Source organism: Salmo trutta, chromosome 1 (assembly GCF_901001165.1).
Source record: "Salmo trutta chromosome 1, fSalTru1.1, whole genome shotgun sequence".
Taxonomy (NCBI): domain Eukaryota; kingdom Metazoa; phylum Chordata; class Actinopteri; order Salmoniformes; family Salmonidae; genus Salmo; species Salmo trutta.
This window is the reverse complement of record NC_042957.1, coordinates 24,293,222-24,321,205: the sequence shown is the minus strand read 5'-3', so window position 1 is coordinate 24,321,205 and position 27,984 is coordinate 24,293,222. Positions and strand designations below refer to the sequence as shown.

The window sequence follows — 27,984 nt, the reverse complement described above, 5'->3', positions numbered from 1 at the left end:
GCAGGGACTTGCTTCCATTCAGCCACAAGTATTAGTGAGGTCGTGCGCTGATGTTGAGTGATTAGGCCTGGCTCGCAGTCAGCATTCCAAAGGTGTTTGGGGTTGAGGTCAGGCCAGTTAAGTTCTTTCACACCAATCTAGACTAACCGTTTGTTTGGACCTCACTTTGTGTACAGGGTCATTGTCATGCTGAAACAGGAAAGGGCCTTCCCCAAACTGTTGCCACAAAGTTGGAAGCACAGAATCATCTAGAATGTCATTGTATGCTGTAGTGTTAATATTTCCTTTCACTGGAACTAAGGGGCCTTGCCCGAACCATGAAAACAGCCCCACACTATTACTCCTCCACCAAACTTTACAGTTGGCACTATGCATTGGGGAAGGGAGTGTTCTCCTGGCATCTGCCAAACCTAGATTTGTTTGTTGGCCTGCCAGATGAAGTGTGATCCATCACTCCAGAGAATGTGATTCCACTGCTCCAGTCCAATTGTGACAAGCTTTGCACCACTCCAGCCGACGCTTGGCATTGCACATTGTGATCTTAGGCTTGTGTGCGGCTACTTGGCCATGGAAACCCATTTCATTAAGCTCCCGACGTATAGTTATTGTGCTGAAGTTGCTTCCAGAGGCAGTTTGGAACTCGGTAGTGAGTGTTGCAACCGGCTAGAAATTTGACGAACTGACTTGTTGGAAAGGTGGCATCCTATGACGGTGCTGTATTGAAAGTCACTGAGCTCTTCAGTAAGGCCATTATACTGCCAATGTTTGTCTATGGAGATTGCATGGCTGTGTGGCTGAAATGGTCAACTCCTAATTTGAAGGGGTGTCCACATACTTTTGGAAATATAAGTGGGTTATGTCCACTGAAATCTAGTCCAGGGATGGGCTACTTTGATGCGGGTGGGTGCCACAAATTCTGAACTCACTAGGGGATGCAGTGAACTGATTTGTGAAATCAATCCATTTGTGCAGTTAAACTGCTTAACTCTCCTTTTGGGTGCCCAAAGCGAGATTTGGTTGGTTGTTTTTATAGTACATTTTCTGTAATTCTACACTTTTGCCATGGAGCATAGAGACAATGTTGCTATTTTTATAACATTTCCTACAGTTCTACACATTTTGCCATGACTGTTGCCGTGTTACTATGAGGGTGACTAACAAATTCAATGGGGCCCCCCTGGAGGTCACGGCCCCTGGGCACGTGTTGAGATTGTAAGTTAGCTAGACTCTCAAAATTGTTAGTGACTGACAACTAGAAACTGCTGGTGCACAACCAAATTTAGAAATTGCACTTTGTGTATTCTACTATTGTAGCTCTCAAAAGTAAGTTGAGCCCTCGACTGAGTACCTTAGGGTACTCGGTAGTGAGTGTTGCACCCGGGCAGACCCTGCTCTAGGAGGACTAATTTGTTCCCTTGGCCATGTATTGCTAACATCTGTTGGTGATGGTCAGTGCTACCATGGCATTACCCACCTCATTCACAACTTATGACAGGCTGGTGTTTTCTACAGCACACGGGAACACGTTGCATTAGACGAGAAGAGGTGTGTGTGTGCGCCCGTGTGTTTACGCTGTACTGTATGCAGTTGCTCACACCCATGCATTCTGTGAACAAAAATAAAACGCTGTTGGCCCTCGGCTTTGCATTTTTTTTTCTGCCATTTTTAATAAATTGTGTAGAACCAAAGACAAAGGGAGGAAAGAATGAGAAAAGAATGGCCCATTAGTTTAGAATGAATTTGGTTGGTTTAAGATGGCTATATTCCTCATTTTACATAGCGATTGTATTTTAGAGTTCCCAAGACTAAATTGATGTTAGTACATTTTCAGAGAGGATGATTTTTGTTGGCATAGTGACGCTGACTAACTGCTGACTGGGTCCCAGAGGGTGAAGTCCTGGATTTAAAGGGAAGAGGACCTGCTAGGGGAGATTCTCTGCTGACAGAGGTGAAAGCAGCTAACTAGGGAGGTCAACAACTGTCTACGTATGTTACTGCACCAGATATGACACTGCTATAAACCATTCCTTTGCATGAGATAAAGGTTTATTGTTGTTCAAACTTCCATGGCTACTGAAATGTTTTATTTATAGTGATACATCATTGTAAACTGCGTAGTGCTCAATTGCTCTGTAAGCTTTCACAAGGTCCAGAAAGGTAGATTAGCAGGCCACTCGTGTGGTGTATTTTGTCAGGATGTATTGGAGTTAACAGATGGCCTACCATAGGAAAATGGGGGGGCTTCTTCAGTCTCCCAAGTTAAACTATAATGTGTCCACCAATATGCTGACATCCCTAGTTATTCAGGAAAGCTCAACGTGCGCTCTGTCTCCTCTCCCTTCCTGGTGGCTATTTCTTGTGTACCTAGAATGCTTCAGTAGAATGTTTTTGATTGGGGGAGGGAAGAATTCGCTCTGAAAGTGACTCCAATGATGGCTATCCTTCTCCACAATCTTTGTAGCGTGGATGCTTCTGTTTACTTGAATTAGAATAACTTTTTCTAGTTATTGTCTTTGGTGTGGACGGCCCTGTAAGAAGTCACATCACATAGCCCAGAGCCTTGTTCCTTTTTTCACATGACCCAAGGAAGATTCTCTCTGCCAGGGTCATGCTGGTCTAGCATTTCTCAAAAGTGCTGGCTAATGATAATCTTGACAAGAATTTGCAATGTATAGTATATGCAGCACATTTGCATCTCTTTGAAATGTCATGCTAAGGGATGTAATTTGCCTCTATCAGACAGTGATGTGTGAATGAAGAAGCAGAGTTTCTGCATACTTTGCATGTAGGCTTATATCACATGCCATTCGGTACTGTATGTCTTAAACATAAACACTTATGTGATGCAATTTACTAAATTGATTTGATTCAGTTGAGCACAACCCTGTTGATAACTGCATGGTGTTGCTATCAAGGCCTCTATAAACCAATAATGATGTCAAGGTTATTTCAGAAATCTGTCCCTATAGTCAGGCAACTCCTCATAGATTATCTCAGGTTTGGGAGGAATGTGATACAGAGAATAACACAACAAAAGTTAATAATTTACTAAGGAATGTTAGTCTTGGCCTCTGTCTGTCGCAATAAACAGGGGTGTTTCTATGATTTGAAGACATTAGGGGCTTAGCCCAAAGCCAGTGGGGGGGGTCCAGGGGCATCCTTCCCCGTCAAAGAATTTCAACAGCAAAATGCATGAATTTTGTGCACTTTGAGAGATTTTTATTTTATTCAGGTAATTTGTACCTTTCCATCTGCCATAGCAGACACTGCCAGTAGTCCATTACAGTAGCTACTGTGGATCTCTACTCTGGGTCACACTCTATTCTGGAACACACAGGCTACATACCACTCAACAGACTCTGACCTGTCCAATAAGCCAAACTGATTAAAGAATCCCACACTACCCAAACACCATCTCTCACACAATTAGAATCCATAGAGCGGTTTTAAGTGATGCAATCTACTGTGTGCTCACCCCTCTGCCGTTCTCCTTCACTTTCTTTGCTGTCTCGTTTATCCACCCTCTCGTCCTGTCCTGGTTGTTAAAAGTGGGAGCAATAGTTTTTATAGTAATTTAACAGCCTTCACCTCACCTGCAAATTCTTTGTAAATCATGTTTTTCTTTTTTCACAGTCTGTTTTTCACCTGTTTTTGTAATTTGTCAATAAAACTATTTAGAATCTATAGAGCCACCTCAGTTCTCTCTCCTCTTCTGTCACTCTGTCTTGTCTGTTGCTGTCTCAGGTTCTTGTTTCCTTTTTCTATCCTCTTCTGTTATGTTCTGTTCTTCTCGATTTCTCTCCATATCCTATTATTTTGCTGTCTGTCTTATATGGTGAATCTTTTAGTTTAGCAATCCAAAACGATCAATGGGATACTGGGGTAGCTTATCTTTTTTGGGGCATGTGTCTGGGTCACTGAAATCATCCTCTTCCCTACCAGTTGACCCTGCCTGCTGCTGTTCTGCTCCACTGGCCTGTTCTCATTTGTCCTCATCTTTGGCTCATTAGTAAAGTAGGGGTACAACGTGTCATTAGTTTGTTTTAAAGGGCGACTGCACTTCCTGTTTGGGCCTTGTTTTTAGATTTGATTTAAGAAATGGGGTAATGATGTTGGGGACAACATCGGCTGAATCACAATTGTTTGCTAAAATAATAATTGCTTGTCAATTCATTTTTGTAATGGAAATCCTGGTTATAGGTAACAATCCTTCTCATGAACTGCCTGCATTATTACGCATGTTAATTGTGGAAATTAAGATACTCTTTTTAAAAAATGTATTAACAAATATAATACAAATCGAGGTTGGGGCGTTTGGAAATGCTTTTGGCGGTTGATCTGATTCGGTTCTGTGGGTGGCACTGTGATCTTTTCAAAGGATGTGTCCTGGTCTCTCGGGGCCTGGGGATCCGGGAGAACGGGTGGGTCTGCCGGTCACTGGGATTTAGCGGGTGGAATAGTGGAGAACAATTGGTTTACTTAGTAGCGATGCAAATGACATCGTACAGCTATATGGACACTCAAACACTATTGTACTTTTTAATGGTAAGTTTACTAAAATGTATTATGATAAATAGAATTGGAACTTGTATCTCATTCTGGTGAAATGACTACAGCCAGTTATAATTGTAATGGTTTAGCAGATGATGATGATAATAAAAAATTCAAAAACACGATCAGTATTTACCTGGCTAAAAGAGAATAAATATCTATTGTTTACAGGAAACTCATTCAACAATTTAATTTTAGATGAAGTTGTGTGGAAAAAGGACTGGGGGGGGGGGTGTGAAGTATACTTCTCCCATGGACAAAGAAACTCAAGGGGTGATTTTAATTCTTACTAATTTTGTTCTGAATGTGCAAATTGTCCGAACAAATCCGCAAGGTAGATGGATGATTTGAAAGATGTTATTAGACCATAAACAAATATGGTTCATTAATCTATATGGTTCAAATGATTATCCAGGCTTCTTTGGAAAACTATATACAGTACCAGTCAAAAGTTTGTACACACCTACTCATTCAAGGGGTTTTCTTTATTTTTTTTTATATTGTAGAATAATAGTGAAGACATCAAAACTATGAAATAACACACATGGAATCATGTAGTAACCAAAAGTGTTTGTTTTAGATTATTCAAAGTAGCCACGCTTTGCCTTGGCATTCTCTCAACCAGCTTCATGAGGTAATCACCTGGAATGCACTTAAATTAACAGGTGTGCCTTGTTAAAAGTTAATTTGTGGAATTTCTTTCCTTAATGCGTTGGAGCCAATCAGTTGTTGTGACAAGGTAGGGGTGGTGTATGTATGTGTATGGCCCTATTTGGTAAAAGACTAAGTCCATATTATGGCAAGAACTGCTCAAATAAGCAAAGAGAAACAACAGTCCATTACTTTAAGACATGAAGATCAGTCAATCCGGAACATTTCAAGAACTTTTAAAGTTTCTTCAAGTGGAGTCGCAAAAACCATCAAGCGCTATGATGAAACTGGCTCTCATGAGGACTGCCACAATGGAAGACCCAGAGTTACCTCTGCTGCAGAGGATACGTTCATTAGAGTTAGCAGTAGAGGTCGACCGATTAATCAGAATGGCTGATTAATTAGGGCCGATTTCAAGTTTTCATAACAATCGGTATTTTTGGCCACCGATTTAGCTTTTTTTTTTTTTTTTTGCTTTAAAAAAAATAAAAATGTAAAGACCTTTTATATAACTAGGCAAGTCAGATTAAGAACATTCTTATTTTCAATGACAGCCTAGGAACGAGGGTTAACTGCCTTGCTCAGGGGGGATTCGTTTTTGCAACCTCCCGGTTACTAATCCAATCCAACGCACGAGGACTACCTGACTATCTGTTACGCGAGAGAAGCAAGAAGCCAAGGTAAGTTGCTAGCTAGCATTAAACTCATCACGTTTATTCTGAAAAATGTCTGTCCTCACTCTGGTTGCCTATAGACAAACATTAAGAATAAGCTACGTGGTGAGTTGATGCCTATTCGGCAGCTAGTTAGCTATGTTTGTATGTGTTGCTACTTTGTATGCGTTGTTGGTTGGCAACCTTTTACTTTACGTTTTTTGGAACAGATTCCTGTTGGAACGTTCCACAAATTATACCCACCCCTTCAAGATTAGGCTGGCGTAACCGATGTGAAATGGCTAGCTAGTTAGCCGGGTGCGCGCTAATAGCGTTTCAAACGTCACTCGCTCTGAGACTTGGAGTAGTTGTTTCCCTTCCTCTACATGGGTAACGCTGCTTCGAGGGTGGCTGTTGTCGATGTGTTCCTGGTTCAAGCCCAGGTAGGAGCGAGGAGAGGGACAGAAGCTATACTGTTACACTGGCAATACTAAAGTGCCTATAAGAACATCCAATAGTCAAAGGTATATGAAATAGAAATCGTATATAGAGAGTCCTATAATAACTACAACCTAAAACTTACCTGGGAATATTGAAGACTCATGTTAAAAGGAACCACCAGCTTTCATATGTTCTGAGCAAGGAACTTAAACCTTAGCTTTCTTACATGGCACATGTTGCACTTTTACTTTTCTCCAACACTTTAACACGTTATTTAAACCAAATTGAACATGTTTCATTACTTATTTGAGGCTAAATTGATTTTATTGATGTATTATATTAAGTTAAAATAAGTGTTCATTCAGTATTGTTCTAATTATCATTATTATAAATAAACAAACCCCCCCCCCCCCCCCCCCCCCCCCCCAAAAATCGGCTGATTTTAATCGGTATCGGCTTTTTTGACCCTCCAATAATCTGTATCGGCCTCAAAATCATAATCGGTTGGGCCACAGAAATTGCAGCCCAAATAAATGCTTTGAAGAGTAACACATCAACTTTTCAGAGGCGACTGCGTGAATCCGGCGTTCATAGTTGAATTGCTGCAAAGAAACCACTACTAAAAGGACACTAATAAGAAGAGACTTGCTTGGGCCAAGAAACATGAGCAATGGCTGTTAGACCGGTGGAAATCTGTCCTTTGGTCTGAGTCCAATACTACTTTAAAAAAAAAAAAAAATCCGTTCCAACTGCAGTGTCTTTTGTGAGCGCAAAGTAGGCGAACGGATGATCTCCGCGTGGGTGGTTCCCACTGAAGCATGGAGGTGGTGTGATGCTGTGGGGGTGCCTTGCTGGTGACACTGTCAGTGATTTTCTATTTAGTATTCAAGGCACACTTAACCAGCAAGGTTACCACAGTATTCTGCAGTGATACGCCATCCCATCTGATTTGTTTTTCATCAGTTTGAAAATAAGGGAGAGCCGCACACTCTAGGAGCTTGTTTTTCATCAGGACAATGACCCAGTACACCTCCAGGCTGTGTAAGGGCTATTTCTCCAAGTAGGAGAGTGAGTGAATGCCTCATCGGACGACCTGGCCTCCACCACCCTCCCCCCCCCCCCCCCCCCCCGTCCTCAACCCAATTGAGATGGTTTGGGATGAGTTGGACCGCAGAGTGAAGGAAAAGCAGCCAACAAATGCTCAGCATATGTGGGAACTCCTTCAAAACTGTTGGAAAAGCATTCCAGGTGAAGCTGGTTGAGAGAATGCCAAGCGTGTGCAAAGCTGTCATCAAGGCAAAGGGTGGCTACTTTGAAGAATCTAAAATATATTTTGATTCAACACTTTTTGGTTACATGATTCCATATGTGTTATTTTGTAGTTTTGATGCCGTCACTATTCTACAATGTATTATAATTGTAGATGCAGCATACAATGTTTGTTATATTACACTGTACTAGGATGTTAGTCCATCCATAAAGATTAGAAATGAAACTCTAGGTGAACCTGTGACTTAACTCTTTCCCAAGTGTGTTAGTATGTATATCATATCTTGGGTCATTGGGCTCCTAAGCCAGGTATGTAGACGTCTTAATGCACTGAAAGATCTCTCAAGCTGCTAACTGGGATGGTCAGAGCGGCCTTCAGTGATGGAAACATATCAGGGTCTAACAGTTTGTACACACAGGACATGTCAGAATGGCATCTTTTTTTTGAGAGATCATGTTTAGCAAGAACTACTTTCTCTAAAAAACAATTAGAAATAAACTCAACAAAAGAAACGTCCTCTCCCTGTCAACTGCGTTTATTTTCAGCAAACTTAACATGTGTAAATATTTGAATGAACATAAGATTCAACAACTGAGAAATAAACTGAACAAGTTCCACAGACATGTGACTAACACAGAAATAAAATAATGTGTCCCTGACAAAGGGGGGGGAGGGGGGTCAAAATCAAAAGTAACAGTCAGTATCTGGTGTAGCCACCAGCTGCATTAACTTGTTATGGATAGGGGGCAGTATTTTCACGGCCGGATAAAAAACGTACCCGATTTTATCTGATTATTACTCCTGCCCAGAAACTAGAATATGCATATAATTATTAGCTTTGGATAGAAAACACTCAAAAGTTTCTAAAACTGTTTGAATGGTGTCTGTGAGTATAACAGAACTCATTTGGCAGGCCAAAACCTGAGAAGATTCCAAACAGAAAGTACCCTCTCTGACTATTTCTTGGCCTTCTTGATCATCTCTATCCAAAACAGGTGATCTCTGCTGTAACGTGACATTATCTAACGCTCTCAGAATGCGCCAGAACGTTGAATGATGACTTTGCAGGCCATGGCTGAAAAACAGTAGCGCATTTGGTAAGTGGTCGATCTGAGAACAATGAGACTGGTGCGCGCGTGCACGAGACTCCATGTTGTTATTTTCAGTCTTTGAACGAAAACAGGGTTTCCCGGTCGGAATATTATCGCTTTTTTTACGAGAAAAATCGCATAAAAATTGATTTTAAACAGCGTTTGACATGCTTCGAAGTACGGTAATGGAATATTTTGAATTTCTTTTGTCACGAAACGGACCGGGCGCGTCACCCTTCTTTACCCTTCGGATAGTGTCTTGAACGCACAACAAAACGCCGCTATTTGGATATAACTATGGATTATTTGGAACCAAACCAACATTTTGTTATTGAAGTAGAAGGCCTGGGAGTGCATTCTGACGAAGAACAGCAAAGGTAATCCAATTTTTCTTATAGTAAATCTGAGTTTGGTGAGTACCAAACTTGGTGGGTGTCAAAATAGCTAGCCATGATGGCCGGGCTATCTACTCAGAATATTGCAAAATGTGCTTTCACCGAAAAGCTATTTTAAAATCGGACACCACGATTGCATAAAGGAGTTCTGTATCTATAATTCTTAAAATAATGTTTTTTGTGAACGTTTATCGTGAGTAATTTAGTAAATTCACCGGAAGTGTTCGGTGGGAATGCTAGTTCTGAACGTCACATGCTAATGTAAAAAGCTGTTTTTTGATATAAATATGAACTTGATTGAACAAAACATGCATGTATTGTATAACATAATGTCCTAGGAGTGTCATCTGATGAAGATCATCAAAGGTTAGTGCTGCATTTAGCTGTGGTTTTGTTTTTTGTGACATTATATGCTAGCTTGAAAAATGGGTGTCTGATTATTTCTGGCTGGGTACTCTGCTGACAATCTAATGTTTTGCTTTCGCTGTAAAGCCTTTTTGAAATCGGACAGTGTGGTTAGATAAAGGAGAGTCTTGTCTTTTTAAAATGGTGTAAAATAGTCATATGTCCATTTTTCAAAACGTTTTTGTATTTTTGAGGAATTTGTAATTCGCGCCACGCCTATCATTGGATATTGGAGCAGGTGTTCCGCTAGCGGAACGTCTAGATGTAAGAGGTTTTTAAGTACTGCAGTGCATCTCCTCATGGACTGCATCAGATTTGCTGTGAGATGTTACCCCACTCTTCCACCAAGGCAACTGCAAGTTCATGGATGTTTCTGGGGGGAATGGCCCTAGCTCTCACCCTCCAATCCAACAGGTCCCAGATGTGTTCAATGGGATTGAGATCCGGGCTCTTCACTGGCCATGGCAGAACACTGACATTCCTGTCTTGCAGGAAATCACACACAGAACGAGCAGTATGGCTGGTGACATTGTCATGCTGGAGGGTCATGTCAGGATGAGCCTGCAGGAAGGTTACCACGAGGGAGGAGGATGTCTTCCCTGTAACGCACAGCGTTGAGATTTCCTGCAATGACGACAAACTCAGCCCGATGATGCTGTGACACACTGCCACAGACCATGACGGACCCTCCACCTCCAAATCGATCCCGCTCCAGAGTACAGGCCTCGGTGTAACGCTCATTTCTTTGACGATAAATGCGAATCCTACCATCACCCCTGGTGAGACAACTGGGGCTTGTCAGTGAAGAGCACTTTTTGCCAGTCCTGTCTGGTCCAGCGACAGTGGGTTTGTGCCCATAGGCAACGTTGTTGCCAGTGATGTCTGGCGAGGACCTGCCTTACAAAAGGCCTACAAGCCCTCAGTCCAGCATCTCTCAGCCTATTGCGGACAGTCTGGGCACTGATGGAGGGCTTGTGCGTTCCTGGTGTAACTCGGGCAGTTGTTATTGCCATCCTGTACCTGTCCCGCAGGTGTGATGTTCGGATGTACCGATCCTGTGCAGGTGTTACACGTGGTCTGCCACTGCGAGGACGATCAGCTGTCCGTCCTGTCTCCCTGTAGCGCTGTCTTAAGGGTCTCACAGTACGGACGTTGAAATATTTATTGCCCTGGCCGCATCTGCAGTCGTCATGCCTTCTTGCAGCATGCCTAAGGCATGTTCTCGCAGATGAGCAGAGACCCTGGGCATCTTTTTGGTGTTTTTCAGAGTCCGTAGAAAGGCCTCGCCTTAGTGTCCTAAGTTATCATAACTGTGACCTTAATTGCCTACCGTCTGTAAGCAGTTAGTATCTTAACGACTGTTCCACAGGTGCATCTTCATTGTTTACGGTTCATTGAACAAGCATGGGAAACAGTGTTTAAACCCTTTACAATCCAAATAACTTCACATATCTTTATTCTTTGAAAGGCAGGGTCCTGAAAAAGGGATGTCCCTTTTTTTGCTGAGTTTATATTAATATGGGCTATTTTCAACCCTTTCCTGGGTAGCTTATCAGAGACAAAATATGGAAAAGAGCAAACTAAGCTAGAGAATTTACATTCAGTGGGCCATTAATCAGTTTGTGTGTGCTGCGGTTGTGAAGCTAGGAATGTCTATGATTTTATTTAGTCAGTTCTACCACAACATTGCCAATTTTTAAATGTGGTTAATGTGAAGTTCAGCTTCAGTCCACAGGGGGGCACTCTGTCACTGTCAAGATACTTGCTTCAATCAAAATCTCTTCTGTCCCAGCTAGCTAGCTAGCTAGCCAGCAAAGCTAGCCACAGAAACAAAACCCATCAAATACACTTGCTGGAAATGAACACTTTTCCTAATACCGTGACTTATGTCAACATCCTTAGCTTGCCCATTCACTAAATATATTGCTACATAACTGACACCCAATAGCTTAAAGAGCGACTGCCTTCTAAAAAACAAATCCCTTAAATGGCCTGTGGCATTGATATGAGTCAAGTTATTCTAGTGTCAATATTGACAGTGTAAAATAGGATAATTCTGGTCATAGTCAGTCTTGTTTGGAACATCCATGCGTCACAACGGGGTACATTCTAAGGTTGGGTTTTGATTTGAAGATGACTTGTAGAAATGGGCAGGGTTTAGCCATAATTAGGACTTTCACTGTAACTAGTGAAGACCTTACTACTGCCTAAAGCAGTTTATTTTTGTCATAAATGTGTCCGTAAAACTTTTTAATATACTGCATAATGCAAGTGATGTGTGGTAATAGAAACTGCTATCCTATGGCTGCTGGACCATTCTTCATACACACAAACTGTTGAGCGTGGAAAAAACCCAGCAGCGTTGCAGTTCTCGCCAAAAAACGGTGCGCCTGGTGACTACCATACCCTGTTCACCGGCACGTAAATATTTTGTCTTGCCAATTCACCCTCTGAATGGCACACATACACAATCCGTGTCTCAAGGTTTAAATGCTACTTTAACTTGTCTCATCCCCTTCATCTACCCTGATGGAAGTGGATTTAACAAGTGACATCAATAAGGGATCAAAGCTTTCACCTTGTCAGTCCATGTCATGGAAAGAGCAGGTCTTAATGTGTTTTATTTACACGACCGTTCAAAAGTTTGGGGTGACTTAGATGTCCTTAATTATGGAATATCTACATTGGCGTACAGAGGTCCATTATCAGAAACCATTACTCATGTGTTCCAATGGCACGTTGTGTTAGCCTTTTTTAAAATGATAAACTTGGATTAGCTAATTGATCAGAGAACCCTTTTTGTTAGCACAGCTCAAAACTGTTCTGATTAAAGAAGCAATAAAACTAGTTGAGTATCTGGAGCATCAGCATTTGTGGGTTCGATTTACAGGCTCAAAATGGCCAGAAACACTTCTTCTGAAACTTGTTAGTCTATTCTTGTTCTGAGAAATGAAGGCTGTTCAATGCGAGAAATTGCCAAGAAACGGAAGATCTCGTACAACACTCTTCACAGAACAGCGCAAACTGGCTCTAACCAGAATAGAAAGAGGAGTGGGAGGCCCCGGTGCACAACTGAGCAAGAGGACAATTACGTTAGTGTCTAGTTTGAGAAACAGACACCTCACAAGTCCTCAACTGGCAGATTCAGTAAACGGTACCAGCAAAACACCAGTCTCAACGTCAACAGTGATGAGGCGACTCCAGGATGCTGGCCTTCTAGACAGAGTTGCAAAGAAAAAGCCATATCTCAGACTGGCCAATAAAAATATTAAGATTGGCAAAAGAACACACAGAGGAACTCTGCCTAGAAGGCCAGCATCCCGGAGTCGCCTCATCACTGTTGACATTGAGACTGGTGTTTTTATCAGGCAGGTGTATTTTGAAAATGGATACCCTGCTTTTACTACCTCCCAACTTTCATTTTGTGTGTCTTCCAATCATATTTTGTAGTTCCTCTGAATCCATCATTTAGACTTATTTTTTAAATGTTCTTTATTGTTGTCGGTCTGTTTTCACTCGTCACAACCCAAACATTGCTCCCTTTTTTCAGTTGCTATGGCAGCCAAGGCATCCAAAAGGAAGTGGGGTGCCCTGAAGGAGCACCTGACCAGCAGCCCCCCTGACCGAGATGCTCACCTGGAGGCCAACTTGGAGAACTCGGTTCCAGAGCTATGCATACGACTGCTACAGATACCCACAGTGGTCAACTACTCAGGGGTGCGGAGGCGTCTGGAGGGGAGTGACCAGGAATGGATGGTGCAGTTCCTGGAGCTCAATGGACTGGATCTGCTGCTGGAGGCCCTGCAGAGGCTGTCTGGCCGGGGGTGTGCCCGCATCGCTGACGCCCTCCTCCAGCTCACTTGTGTGGCCTGTGTGAAGGCAGTGATGAACTCCTCCGCTGGGCTGCACTTTATACTGGACAATGAGGGATATGTCAGGACCCTGTCACAAGGTGAGAAAGAAGTCTAGTAAGCAGGGTGGCAGGCGGGGTGGCAAAGGAGCTTGGGAGGAGGTGAACAGGCCTGCTTGTCTGTCTGTCCGTTGGGACATGATCTCTGTTTTGATTGGCAGCCCTGGACACGTCCAACACCATGGTAAAGATGCAGGTGTTTGAGCTGCTAGCGGCCCTCGCCCTGTTTAACCCACAGGGACACCACCTGGCCATGGATGCCCTGGAGCACTATAAAGTAAGGCCACCTTTTTAGCCTTTTTTCAATCAGCATAACATCATAAATGTAATGATCATTTTCAAATGATAATTATAGTCATTGTTCACTTTCAAAGCAATTGTCATATTGAAGCAGCATTGATGCCCCATGTGTTCATGCAAAGTATTAAAGGGAGGCTTATGGAAATATGTTTATGAATTTGGATGATAACCGTAAGTAATCTTTAACTGTCTCTGACAGAGTGTGAATATGCAGCAGTACCGCTTCAGTGTCATCATGAATGAGCTGCATGCGACTGACAACGTTCCGTACATGGTCGTCCTCATGAGTGTGGTCAACGTGATCATCTTTGGGGTAGAGGACCTGAGGAAGCGGGACAAACTACGCAAAGAGTTCATCGGTATCACTCCCTCTTAACCATGCTTTTTCAAAACTCATGTAATAGAGAAACACATATTGGTGTGAATAGGCGATGAAGCCCCTCATTGTCTCTTGAGAAAGGTTTCAATTGTCATGTGTACAGTACCAGTCAAAGGTTTGGACTCAACTACTCATTCCAGGGTTTCTCATTATTGTTACTGTTTTCTACTTTGTAGAATAATGAAGACATCAACTATGAAATAACACCTATGGAATCATGTAGTAACCAAAAAAGTGTTAAACAAATCCAAATATATTAGTTTCTTCAAAGTAGCCACCCTTTGCCTTGATGACAGCTTGGCACACTTGGCATTCTCTCAACCAGCTTCATGGGGTAGTCACTTGGAATGCATTTCAATTAACAGGTATGCCTTGTTAAAAATATATTTGTGGAATTTCTTTCCTTCTTGCGCTTGAGCCAATCAGTTGTGACAAGGTAAGGTTGGTATACAGAAGATAGCCCTATTTGGTAAAAGACCAAGTCCATAATTTGGCAAGAACAGCTCAAATAAGCAAAGAGAAACGACTGTCCATTACTTTAACCCATGAAGGTCAGTCAATCCAGAAGAATTTCTCAAGAACTTTTAAAGTTTTTTCAAGTGCAGTTGCAAAAACCATCCAGTGCTATGATGAAACTGGCTCTCATGAGGACCGCCACAGGAAAAGAAGACCCAGAGTTACCTCTGCTGCAGAGGATACATTCATTAGTTAGCAGCCTCAAATTGTAGCCCAAATAAATGCTTTGAAGAGAAAGTAGCAGACACATCTCAACATCAACTGTTCAGAGAAGACCGTGTGAATCAGGCCTTCATGGTTGGATTGCTGCAAAGAAACCACTACTAAAAGACACCAATAATAACAAATGACATGCTTGGATCAAGAAACATGAGCAATGGGCCTTAGACCGGTGGAAATCTGTCCTTTGGTCTGATGAGTCCAAATTCAAGATTTTTGGTTCCAACCATCGTGTCTTTGTGAGACACCGAGTAGGTGAACGGATGATATCCGCATGTGTATTTCCCACTGTAAAGTGTGGGGGTGCTTTGCTGGTGACACTGTCTGTGATTTTATTTACAATTCAAGCCACTCTTAACCAGCATGGCGACCACATCATTCTGCAGTGATACGCCATCCCATCTGGTTTGGGCTTATTTGTTTTTCATCAGGATAATGACCCAACACACCTCCAGGCTGTGTAAGGGCTATGTAACCAAAAATGAGTGATGGAGTGCTCCATCAGATGACCTGGCCTCCGCAATCACCCGACCTCAACCCAATTGAGATGGTTTGGGATGAGTTGGACGGCAGAGTGAAGGAAAAGCAGCCAACAAGTGCTCAGCATATATGGGAACTCCTTCAAGACTGTTGGAAAAGCATTCCAGGTGAAGCTGGTTGAGAGAATGCCAAGTGTGCAAAGTTGTCATCAAGGCAAAGGGTGGCTACTTTGAAGAATCTGTAATAAAATATATTTTGATGTAACACTTTGTTACTACATGATTCCATATGTGTTATTTCATAGTTTTGATGTCTTCACTTATTCTACAATGTAGAAAATATAATTGGAAAAACCTTTGAATGAGTAGGTGTCCATACTTGTGACTGGTACTGTATGTCTAATTGACATGGAAACAGTCAAGGAGAGGCTTAAGGAGTGTCTCTTACAAGCCAGAATCCATAGTTGCTACATGCATTTTTGGACTTAATAATGATTGATATACACCCATTTGATTCTTGACGAATAGCTTAGAAATGCTTCATAAGCTTAGTTTAACTGTCGTACCCCAAAAGAACCCAAAATATAAGCTTGTTTTACACCAATGTTTGTCAAACACTGTATATCCTCGAAACATGGTTAAAATCATTAATTTTGTTATCATGGATGGTCAGTTTCTGCATCCATAGCTCTATGAATTTGTGTGGTTACAGTTCTCCAGGCCCATCCTCAGCTTTTTACCAAAAGAGGCTGCTTTATTTGTTTGAATTAAAGACTAGCTTTAAAGATCAACCTTGCACAAATGGATTACTACTATCAATAAGTACCACACCAGCGCTTACTTGGTGTGGTGTTACATATATTGCAAAAATAAATCAGAACGATGAAGATATTGCAATCGTTATAAGCAATGACTTGAATTCAGGAAATGGAGATGTCAAACTGGTTACAAATGTTGAACTTAGCTGTGCCATTCTTTGTCTCCCAGGGCTTCAATTACTACAATTACTTTCAAAACTTAGGTAAGTTGAGTCTCTTTTTTTTCCCATTATTTTGGATTCATTTAAAATATTTCACGATCTGAACTTTTTGTAAATTAGCAAATGCTTTGTTCTGCACTGCACACATTTTCTTTCACACTGCGACTTGTTTTATCCTGTGGAAATACATATTTGTGTGTGTTACAGAGAGACTGAGGATGTGGACCTGAACATCCAGTGTGAGGCCTTTGAGGACACCATGGCAGAGGATGAGGAGGAGATGGAGAGGGTGTACGGAGGCATCGACATGAGCAGTCACCAGGAAGTCTTCACCACACTCTTCACCAAAGTAAGCACCAATAAAGGGTATATATTTAGAAATCCACAGCAGATAATACAAATAATAAAACGTTCTCCCCCTCACTCCAGTTGAGTAGCTCCCCTGCATCGGTGCAGCTGCTGTCTATCCTGCAGGCTCTGTTGTTGGTAGGGCCTGAGCAGAGCACGGTGTGGCTGGCCCTGGAGGCCCTGGCTGACCGTGCTACTTTGTTGGCACAGGACCGTGAGTCTCACATCAATCACCTTCTCATGGTCCATAAACATTGTGTGGCCGTGTATGCTGACACGTTATGGCTGGTTTAGGTCACGCTTACATTGTCTGTGCGTGTGTGTTCTTTAGCTGAAGTTGACTCCACCGAGCGCCTGATGGAACGTCTGGTGTCCTCCAAGGGTCAGCAAGGGTCACCTAAGGTCAAGACCACAGACCGGGGCGTTCAGATTGATCGGTCAATCTCTCCATCAGGTCTATCAGATGTCCTCATTAAAGAATCTACTGCCCCTGTTGCCACTGCACCTCCTCCCCATCCTCATCTACCACCACCCCTACCAAGCATGAGAACTTTTGTCCCACCACTTCCTGGCTTCTCTGGGATGCCTCCCCCTGGTCTCCCTCCTCTGCCACCACCTCTACCAGTGATGGGGCATGGAGGTCCGCCGCCTCCCCCACCCCTGCCTGGCATGATGGGTCCGCCGCCTCCCCCACCCCTGCCTGGCATGATGGGTCCGCCGCCTCCCCCACCCCTGCCTGGCATGACGGGTCCGCCGCCTCCCCCACCCCTGCCTGGCATGACGGGTCCGCCGCCTCCCCCACCCCTGCCTGGCATGACGGGTCCGCCGCCTCCCCCACCCCTGCCTGGCATGACGGGTCCGCCGCCTCCCCCACCCCTGCCTGGCATGACGGGTCCGCCGCCTCCCCTTGGTGGCAATGACATTATAGTGGCCCAGAGTGTGCAGACGCGATCCTGCTACGCCTCTTCACCCAAGGCGGGCCGCTGCCCCACACTGCGTATGAAGAAGCTCAACTGGCAGAAGCTGCCATCCAGAGTGGTGACTGGTAAGGGACCTGCCAGATTGTCACCTTTTGAATTAAACTGACATATACAGCTGACCCTGATAAGTGCCCATTGGATAAATTCAAACTCTGTGTAATTTATAAGTCACAATTAAAATACTGCCCATTATTTTCTCTTGCTAAAGATAGTCACTCCATGTGGACCTCGGTGCAGGTATATTCTCTGGAGCCTGACTACTCCAGTATTGAGGAGCTCTTCTGTCTGCCAGTGACTGACTCAAAAGCCAAAGGCAGCACCCCTGCAGTCAAACAGGTGCCCAAAGAGGTAGATGTGGTCTTACCCTATCTCATTGTATTCTTTCAAATGGTCTTCTAACCTTACTCTCTCCGCTGCTATTGTTGTCATTTTCCTTACCTCATCCCCTGTTTTTAATTTCAAGCTTCATGCTTTTTCTCCATCTACAGATTTCTTTCATCGATGCCAAGAAAAATCTTAACCTGAACATATTCTTAAAACAATTCAGATGGTGAGTATTTTCAGAGAAGGAAATATGAAGAAGAGAGCCTTAGTAGAGGAAGCACCTTAAGACAATTTACAGTAGGAGAGTTAAAAATACATGTTGTGTCCCCTACCAGCTCACATAAGGACTTTGTGGCCATGATTCAAAAAGGTGATCGATCCAAGTTTGATGTGGAGGTGCTGAAACAGCTGCAAAAGCTACAGCCAGAGAAGCATGAGGTGCGTGCCGGCCACAGGAACCCCTTCCGAATTAATGGTTAAGCCGAAGTGGCTATACTGTATTTTTAGATCTAAATATGTTTTCGTTTTTGATAGATGTATGGTAGTGTTGGAAACCAAATGTTTGTCAGTTTATGGGCATAGAAAAGTGATTATTTCCACCACTCAGATTGAGAACCTGAAGTCCTACCAGGGAGAGCGGGAGAAGTTGGCTGGTGTGGACCAGTTTTATCTCCAGCTCCTAGCTGTTCCATGGTAAACTTCTTCACAGCATTCAATGAGCTAGGACTGATTCACTCTGGATGTGTTGACCTTGGTCGCGTGTATGTGTTTTACCCCCCCCCCCCCCCCCCCCCCCCAGCTACGCCCTGAGGATCGAGTGCATGTTGCTGTGCGAGGAGATCAGCTCAGTGTTACAGATGATGCAGCCTAAAGTTAAGCTGCTGGACGAGGCCTGTGAGAGTAAGTCGAGGCACCAGGCTAGCGGCACTACCACCATCTCCCCGACCGCTAATTAAACGTCCTCTTTATTTTATTCTCTTTAATGAGTTATTATTTCTATCCTGCAAGGTCTGAAAGTGAGCACTCGACTGCCAAGCTTCTGCATGCTCATTCTGGACGTTGGAAACTTCCTCAACTATGTAAGAATCCGTAATGTGATGTCATACAATACATATAACCAAACGCACAAAATATGGTCTCACAGCAATGTTTTTAGTGAGAGAACGAGGACTCCTGACGCTGGTCTGTCTAACTTTGTTCTACAGGGAAGCCACACGGGGAACGCTGAGGGCTTCAAGATCAGCACACTGTTGAAACTCACTGAAACTAAGGCCAATAAAAGTCGCATCACGCTGCTCCACCACATCCTAGAGGAGGCTGAGCAGAACCATAATGACCTGTTGAACCTTCCAGATGATCTAGAGATCTGTGAGAAGGCTGCTCGGTAATGGGGGGGAAAAAACTGTATGCAACTGTTGCAATTTTTCAGTGGTGCCAAAACATTGTAGAGTAATCAAAGCTTGACACAGGAGGTTATGCTAATCTTACCAAGTTTATAATTTCCTTCCACAGTGTGAATTTGGAGTCTATCCAGTCAGAGGCAAGCTTGCTCATCAAGCGGTTGAAAGATTCAGAGAAGAAGGTGGCTTCCTCCTCTGTGGAGGCCATCAAGGAGCAATATCTCACTGCCATACAGGTGGGTTGCTATACTTCTCCTCACCACCAGAGAGCAGGTGACTGTGGTTTCACACAAGCTCCCCTTTAATGGTGTCAGAGATTAGCATGCCATCAGGTTGGTTGCCAGACCATAACTAAATACATCCCCCTGAATTGGCTGTCTACTCTAGGGAAGCCAGGAGGCCTGCAGGGAGCTGGAGGCGAGGTTTGCCTCCATCGACAGGAAGAAGGAGGATCTGGCACAGTATCTGTGTGAGGACTCATCCCGTCTCTCCCTGGAGGACTTGTTCAGCACTTTACATTCCTTCAGGGGACTCTTCATCAAAGCTCTCAAGGTGAGAGAAACAAATAACTAATGGTCACTTTGCATCTATTGACTTTCCTATATAAAACCATTAAATTCAAGCATTTATTCCAAAAACTGGGCCATAACTTTGGACTGTATAGGTCCACAAGTTTTGTTTAGAGACTAAATACCATATTGCTATGGTTTCACATTTTGCATTGTGGACACCTGTGTTTTCTCTTGCTTTATACATTTTTATTTTTATCGTAGGACAATCAGACCCGCCGAGAGCAAGCAATTAAGGCTGAGAAGAGGAAGAAACAGCAGGAAGAGGAGGATTCCAAGAGACCAAGGGGGGAGAACAGGAAGATAAGTAAGTATAACCGGCAGCCAGCACTCCAAATAACAGTGTTACCTCATGGCCATCCCTGGTAGAGCCCTGCACAGGCATTATTTTAAAGCCTACCCAGGCCCCACTCTACCCAGGCCCCACTCTACCCAGGCCCCACTCTACCCAGGTCCACTTGCTTCTGCCAAATTTAAGGCCTGGCCCTGCCTGACTCAGAACTTCCTCTGTTAGTATCCATTAGCTGCTAGTCTCTGTCCCTTGCTCCCTGTGCTGCTCGCACTGCATGCACACTGTGCATGGCTCTGCTAGTGTGATTATCCATAGCAACGCTCTCCGTCTCGAGAGCAGTTGATTGTAAACTAGCTACTTTTCATCACTCTAAGCTCAATCAACTCAAGGAACATTATTTTCGGTAAAATAATATTTGATGTGGACTCGTACAATGATCTGGTCTTATATTTGACAACATTGAAGCACTTCTGACACCATGATATGTACTGTGCAGCAGAGCATGAGCAAATGGCTCAGCTTCAAAATGTTAATGATCAATTTAGTGATGCCTGAGCCCTACCGTACCCTAGTTATACAAAAACAGGCCCTACCTGGCCCTAACCCCTATAATGTTGGGGGCCATCGGTGTCGGGTAGAGAGCTCTACTCCCTGGTAACTAGTCACGACTCAAGTGTCCCATTACCAACATCAGACGGCTTCTGAAAGGGTTTCTGCCTGACTGTCTTGACTCTTCAGAAGATCCCTTTCCTTGTCCTCTCCTTCATCTACACTGATCTAGAAGAACTGGGGAAGTGAAAGCATTGCTCACACAAGACTTTCTTTGCTTTTAACTATCCAGCCTTTCGTCGCTCAGTGCAGATGAAGGAAAGGAGACTAGTAAATGATGGTGCTTTCGAGGACGGTCGACACCTGATGGTTCACCAGTGCAAATTCAAACGCACTACCAGAACATTGCATGCATCAAGAGTGGGCTGTTTTGAGATTCATCCTCTCTCTCACCCCCAGTTCGTAAAGCCCCCCCGGTCCAGGAGGGCTGCATCATTGACCACCTGCTGTCTGACATCAAGAAGGGCTATGCCCTGAGGAAGACCAAGCACCAGGCCGACAGGACCAGCCTGCCTTCTGCGGACAAAGTGGACAGCAGTCAGCCTGGTGGTGAGCATGAAGATGGCACCGGTCATTGATTCTGCTGCTGCCCATGGCTGTTTTGAAATGCAATATATTAAGGCCCTGTCCAGTAACTTGGGCTGGGACGATACCAGTATCGCGATACTAATGTTGGAAACAAGCATGTTATCCAGTCACATGTATTTATTTTCCAACCTTTAGCACCCAATATTTTACATAAGAGGATTTTAAAGGACCAAAGAATTTGTTCTGCTTCGTGTTTTTCATTTTGGCCATGGAAAAAAATATTGTGATACTGGTATCATCACAGCCCTACCAGTAACACTCCCTTACCTCTAACTTCTAGGCACTTGTAGATCTAAAAGGGTTGAATGTAGAGGAAGTTTGTAAAGGAGATAACTGTAGTTAAGCGTGCTTTATGTCAGTCTTTAATATTTTTTCCTTTCTCTTCTCCCCTAGAACAGGGCACCATGCTTAAGGGAACATCTGCTATAGATGCCGAAGAGGAAGTTGAAAAGGTGACATCACCCATTGACCTAGAACAACAAGGCTTAGATCCGGTTGTAGGGGAGTCCTCCTCCGGCCTCCTCACAGACCCCTCACTTCAGTCGAGTTCACCCAAAACATCAGGCCCCTCAGGCCCCTCAGACCTTCATACCACCACCAAGGATCACATCCAGTGTGAAGACCTCAACCCTGGGATCGATTCCTCTACTGACCGCCAGCTCAAGGAGTCCCCAGAGGGGGAGGGGTTTAAGGCCGCTGAATCCAAGGTTGAGAATGTGAACAGGTATGCATTCTCAGCTGCTGGGGATGGTCCAAAGAGCAGAGATGCAGAGACTGATGGGAACAGGGAGAGTGGGGCTGATGGAAATGGGTTAGAGGAGACTCAATCATCAGAGTTCCCCTCAACCACAGCTGATGTCGACGCAGAGTCCAAACAACAGGCACAGAAACGGGGGAGTACTAAGAGACATGGCAAAGGTAATGTATTCAAAACTAACCTCATCTCGATAGAAAATTAACCATGCTTGGGAGCATATCTTGATTTCATGTTTTTTTTAGGCCTGTAAGAAAAACATTTTCTTGTCTTTAATTCTCTAAAAACAGCCAAGCGCAAAGGAAAAGACCACACTAAACTTAAAAAGGTGTGTGTGTTACAATGAGGGAGGTTCTCCTCCTTTCAGGCTATCAGAAACACCATCCACTAAGCTTGCATGGATCTCACTAGATCCTTGGTGATTTAAGGGTCCTGTTTCACTGGTTTGCTGTCTATTCTACATCTTGGCCATCCTGCACATCCCTCCCTTTTCCTCAGTGACCTTTCTGAAGCTATTTTCAGTTACTGTTCCTTCTTGAACTCTCTTCCATGTATGTGATATGGTTAGCCTGGCAGGCTTCCTGTTGGTGCTTTATGGTTGACTTCCAGGGGCTTTTTGGTGGTTGTATATTGTCTGTCAGCTAGTACTGGGTGGTTGGAGATTCATAGGCTTGCCATCATTGGATCCCCCTAGTACACGAGGTGCCCTTATGATGGGAGATGTGATACCCCTCGCGCCTGACGAAACGCATACCGACTCACTGAACATTGCGGGACCTCAGCCAAATTCTGGACCTCAGCAGAACTCTGCCTGTTCACCCTACCAACAACCAACACACACAGAGATCAGATCTGGGCCAGTGGTTTTTGTGGGTCATGTCAGTGTTGTTGATTCACTTGGTTTGAGTAACTTTTTGTGGATTTTACATTTTGTCAAAGAACATTGCCTCTAAATGTTGCATTTGATGTTAAGACCAACTTACTTACTACTGATTTTTACCAGATTGTTCTCCATTTCTTTTTTTATGTTGAACATATCAAGAAAGTAGTTTGTTAGTGTGCTGTAAATCTTTGTCACTGCCAAGGGATGTTACAATCACAATGTCCCCTAAAGATGACATCACTTCATGTTAGGTGTGGGGTCTATGGATCTCGTCTAACAGCCAGTGTGCAGAGTGCACCGAGCAAGCGGCTATGGCTCTGTCAAGTTTAAACGTTTTTGCCTCATACACAGGATGCAATGGGTGTAAAACATTACTCTCAATGCGCTTTTTAAATATACTTTCCTTGATTGATTTAGATTTTATTAGGATCTCTTTTGGTCCTCATTTGGACTAGTCTTCCAGGAGTCCTTAACAAACTTTAAAATACAATCAAATTTTCACAAATAACATGCTGTTACAAACATACCATAATACATTGAAATATATGAGAAACAATATAGTAAATTAGAAAAAATAACTAATGACGGTCTGAAAAGAGGTTGGTTACGTCATCTACCATAGTCGTGCATAACATCAATCTATTTTCAAGTGGTTCTAAAGTATTTCTTGAAATTATTTATTGAAAGATTTCTGGTTTCTCAATTTGTATTTTTTTTATTTTTGTCGCTTTGAATCTAAATGTTATTTTGCTTATTTCTCTGCTGGTGTAAGACATGGATGGTCGATATCCTATTCTTTGTATTGACTGAATGTCTCTCCCCACAACTGAATCCTGCAGTGAATGGATTTTGGCCATAATAAAAAAAAAAGGGTGCTCACTTTATTATCTTGTCGATTGCTGACCACTTAAGAACATTGCATGACTACAACATAATAATCATATCACCGCCTTAGAAAAATCCTTGCTGCTTTCTTGTGTGCAATCTGAAGCCTTATCTCACTTTGACACATTTCCCCACAACACAGAACGGTAGTTCACCTGACTTCCAATTAATGCTTGGGTTGTTTGCCTAAGAATCTTTCCCAGTTTGATACATATCCTTCTGACCATGCACCCAGTCTTCATTATTTTATCACATAGAAGAGTTATATGAGCTGACCAAAATTGAGAATGGCGCTGGGATGTATAGCGGAGAGCTCTGAATGCTGATTGGCTGACAGCCATTTTTTTTTACATTTTAGTCATTTAGCAGACGCTCTTATCCAGAGCGACTTACAGTAGTGAATGCATACATTTCATACATTTATTTTTTTAAATATTTTTTTGTACTTTCCCCCCGTGGGAATCGAACCCACAACCCTGGCGTTGCACACACCATGCTGGCGTTGCAAACGCCATGCTCTACCAACTGAGCCACAGGGAAGGCCCGGCCCACAGCCGAGGTATATCAGACCATATACCAGGGGTATGACAAAACATTTATTTTTACTGCTCTAATTACATTGGTAACTTTTTTATTTTTTATTATTACAAACAAATTATAGCAATATGGCACCTCAGGGTTTGCGATATGGCCAATATACCACGGCTAAGGGCTGTGTACAGGCACTCCGCTTCGTGCAAAAGAACAGCCCTTAGCTGTGGTATATTGACCATATACCACACCACCTCTGGCATTATTGCTTAAATAACTCAGTATTGTTTACAGGTAACGTAGTACTAATGTTGATTATTTAGATTTTTTTTCCAGGAGCTTTCTCAATTGTCTTGTTAAAAGAGATCAGGGAAAAGTTTTTCTAGTTTACTTCATATTGGCTTGTTTTTTCACTTCCCTCTTACTATTAAATAATGACTGGTAACTACATTTTTCTTGCCATTTGTCATTATTGTGTACTTTTATTGCTTTGTTTTGCTGTATTATGTTGTATAATCACCTTCCGGTGTAAAAACCATGGTGGGGAAGAAAAAAAAAAAAGTGAAGTGTGCATTGGTCTGAAGCTAAAAAATAAAGGAAACTCACATGAGCACCATAATGTGTATTTTCCCTTTACCACGTTTTTCCAGTTCACAGCTTTTTCCTACTAAAGTAGCTATGTTGGTCTATTGTACTTCCAACAATGTGTAGGCAGGTTGCTTAGGATTTAAACCTTCTCAAACAGCCTAATTCACACTCTTCAGAGGGATAATGAACTCTACAGTGTCCTGCTAGTTAAGTAATGTATATAAAGTGCATTCGGAGTGTATTCAGACCTCTTGACTTTTTTCCCCACATGTTACATTACAGCCTTATTCTAAAATTGATTAAATAGTTCCCCCCCCCCCTCAATCTATCCACACTATCCAATAATGACAAAGCAAAAACATATATATTTTTTTACATTTCTGCACATGTATTAAAAATAAACTGAAATATGACATTTGTATAAGTATTCAGGCCCTTGACTCAGTACTTTGAAGCACCTTCGGCAGAGATAACCGCTTTGAGTTCTTGGGTATGACGCTACAAGCTTGGCACACCTGTATTTAGGGCGCTTCTCCCATTTTTTTTAATTTTTTTTTATTTTCTGCAGATCCTCTCAAGCTCTGTCAAGTTGAATGGGGAGCGTCGCTGCACAGATATTTTCAGGTCTCTCCAGAGATGTTCGATCTGGTTCAAGTCTGGCTTCGGTTGGGCCACTCTAGGACATTCAGACTTTTCTCAAAGCCACTCTTGCATTGTCCTGGCTGTGTGTTTGGGGTCATTGTCCTGTTAGGGTTAACCTTTGACCTGTCTGAGGTCCTGAGCGGTCTGGAGCAGGTTTTCATCAAGGATCTTTCTGTACTTTGCTACGTTCATCTTTTCCTCAATCCTGACTAGTTTCCCAGTCCCTGCCGCTGAAAAACATCCCCACAGCATGATGCTGCCACCACTATGCTTCATCGTAGGGAGGGTGCCAGGTTTCCTCCAGACGTGACACTTGGCATTCAGGCCAAAGAGTTCAACCTTGGTTTCATCAGACCAGAGAATATTGTTTCTCATGGTCTAAGAGACTAGATGCCTTTTGGCAAACTCCAAGCGGGCTGTCGTGCCTTTTACTGAGGAGTGGCTTCTGTCTGGCCACTCTACCATAAAGGCCTGATTGGTGGAGTGCTGCAGAGATGGTTGTCCTTCGGAAAGGGTTTCCCATCTCCACAGAGGAACTCTGGAGCTCTGTCAGAATGACCATCAGGTTCTTGGTCACCTCCCTGACCAAGGCCCTTCTCCCCAATTGCTCATTTTGGCCAGGTGGCCAGCTCTAGGAAGAGTCCTGGTGGTACCAAACTTCTTGCATTTAAGAATGATGGAGGTCATTATGTTCTTGGAGACATTTGATGCTTCAGAAATGTTTTGGTACTTTTCCCAAGATCTGTGCCTTGACAAAATCTCTGAGCTGTACGGACAATTCCTTTGACCTCATGGTTCATTGTGTGTAGATTGAGTACATGTTTAATTTAATCCATTTTTGAATAAGGCTGTAACGTAACAAAATGTGGACCAAGTCAAGGGGTTGGAATACTTTCTGAAGGCACTGTATCATTAGCCTGTATGTATGTTTACATATAGACCTGTTGTAAATGTGTATTATTGTAGCATCTTAATTGCAAAAATAAATATGAATACTCAACTTTAGCTACGGTCGTTTGACAGAGATAATGAACTGTCCATTGTTCAGCGCAGCAATTGATAAAACAGGACCATGTTTTAAAAAACAAGTGGTTCTGAGCTCATGTCAATATTACACAGGTAAGCTAACTGTTACAGAAATCAGGAATGCAGACAGGCAGTTGAACACACCACCCACCCCCTGTTATGTTGGGTACCTACTGACCAAAATATGTTAAAAAAAATGTATTAAAGAAAAACTTTAATGTAAGGCATAACTTTAGCTTAGGTGACAAGACTGGACAATCATCACACGGAACAAAGGTTATCAACATTCTCCTCTTGTAGGGCAAATTAAATGCTATAGCTGTGTTGTGTATGCGACAGCACTGATTTCTATCTTTTATCTCTATTTCTAGGTGGACGCAAGAAGAAGGATGAGCCCAAAGGCAAAAAGAAACAATGAACTTTGACTCCATCTTCCAGTGCTCTGTTTTAGCTCTGCCAAACAAATTATATGGCATAACATACATTTTTATACTGTACTTGCAAATATCTATGTCAGCCATGTTTTTCTCACTGTTTTCAAAAGGAGTAGGCCTACCTAGCAAACCTAGGTTTGTTTTTCAAATGGAGACCTGCCTTATTACACCCATTTAGAGGGGTCTTTGTATTATTTAATACATCAATAAAAGGTCATGTGGCAATGATATCACAGAAACCTGCTTGGCAACCAACCACTGCATCATGATGATGGGACCATTTGCACTTTATACTTTCATCATGGCCCTTCAATGTATTGGGCACAATTTCATTGAAATGTGATACATTATTTTAAGAAAGTCAAAATTTCTATGTATAATGTTTAGATGCCAGAATGTTTAAATTTGATACTGGGACAAATGTTTACAGTATGCCTACATGTTATGTGTACTTGTTGATACAGCCCCTGTCATTTCATTTGACAAATACAGGGCCTATTTAGCCTACAGTCATAGTAGGAGTAGGAATATTGGTTCATGATCAATTAAGCATTACATATTGACCATAATCTCACCTGTTTTCAGACAGGTACCAGTTATTGTTTCTTTTTTTACAATTTTTGCATTCACACAAGCAGAACTATCTGCATTGCAAATAGATTGGATAACCAGAAATGCAATGTAGGCAATTATGAAAATACAATAAAATTATACATTTTGCTTTTAACCACCCCAAATTAGGTTGTTCTATATTTATGTGTAATAGGGACAGTATGTTCACACTTAAGTATTGCATTTTGGGTACATTGGTCCAACACAGTGCGCACGTAGTTTCAGCCAAACGAGACAAGCACTTGGAGAATGATTCATTGAAAATGCACACAAAAACACG

At 42.8% G+C, this 27,984-nt stretch overlaps 1 protein-coding gene across 3 annotated transcripts in view; it reads left to right on the top strand.

Moving 5' to 3' along the window:
- Window positions 1-27,829, top strand: part of LOC115191776 (inverted formin-2) — a 28,792-nt gene extending 963 nt beyond the window's left edge. The window contains exons 2-22 of one of the 3 annotated variants that reach the window (XM_029749685.1): window positions 13,008-13,409; window positions 13,529-13,644; window positions 13,867-14,026; window positions 16,248-16,281; window positions 16,447-16,588; window positions 16,669-16,801; window positions 16,919-17,632; window positions 17,776-17,915; window positions 18,056-18,117; window positions 18,227-18,329; window positions 18,499-18,584; window positions 18,691-18,791; window positions 18,900-18,970; window positions 19,097-19,275; window positions 19,404-19,527; window positions 19,679-19,843; window positions 20,065-20,167; window positions 21,161-21,310; window positions 21,743-22,267; window positions 22,394-22,431; window positions 22,798-23,946. In XM_029749685.1, coding sequence (XP_029605545.1) covers window positions 13,013-13,409; window positions 13,529-13,644; window positions 13,867-14,026; window positions 16,248-16,281; window positions 16,447-16,588; window positions 16,669-16,801; window positions 16,919-17,632; window positions 17,776-17,915; window positions 18,056-18,117; window positions 18,227-18,329; window positions 18,499-18,584; window positions 18,691-18,791; window positions 18,900-18,970; window positions 19,097-19,275; window positions 19,404-19,527; window positions 19,679-19,843; window positions 20,065-20,167; window positions 21,161-21,310; window positions 21,743-22,267; window positions 22,394-22,431; window positions 22,798-22,845 — 3,591 coding nt within the window. In that variant the 5' untranslated portion in view covers window positions 13,008-13,012 and the 3' untranslated portion in view covers window positions 22,846-23,946. Of the gene's footprint in view, window positions 1-13,007; window positions 13,410-13,528; window positions 13,645-13,866; window positions 14,027-16,247; window positions 16,286-16,446; window positions 16,589-16,668; window positions 16,802-16,918; window positions 17,633-17,775; window positions 17,916-18,055; window positions 18,118-18,226; window positions 18,330-18,498; window positions 18,585-18,690; window positions 18,792-18,899; window positions 18,971-19,096; window positions 19,276-19,403; window positions 19,528-19,678; window positions 19,844-20,064; window positions 20,168-21,160; window positions 21,311-21,742; window positions 22,268-22,393; window positions 22,432-22,797; window positions 23,947-27,029 lie in introns of those variants that run through there. The other 2 variants (XM_029749694.1, XM_029749705.1) reach the window with 2 other exon arrangements.
- The last annotated feature ends 155 nt before the right edge of the window (window positions 27,830-27,984 follow it).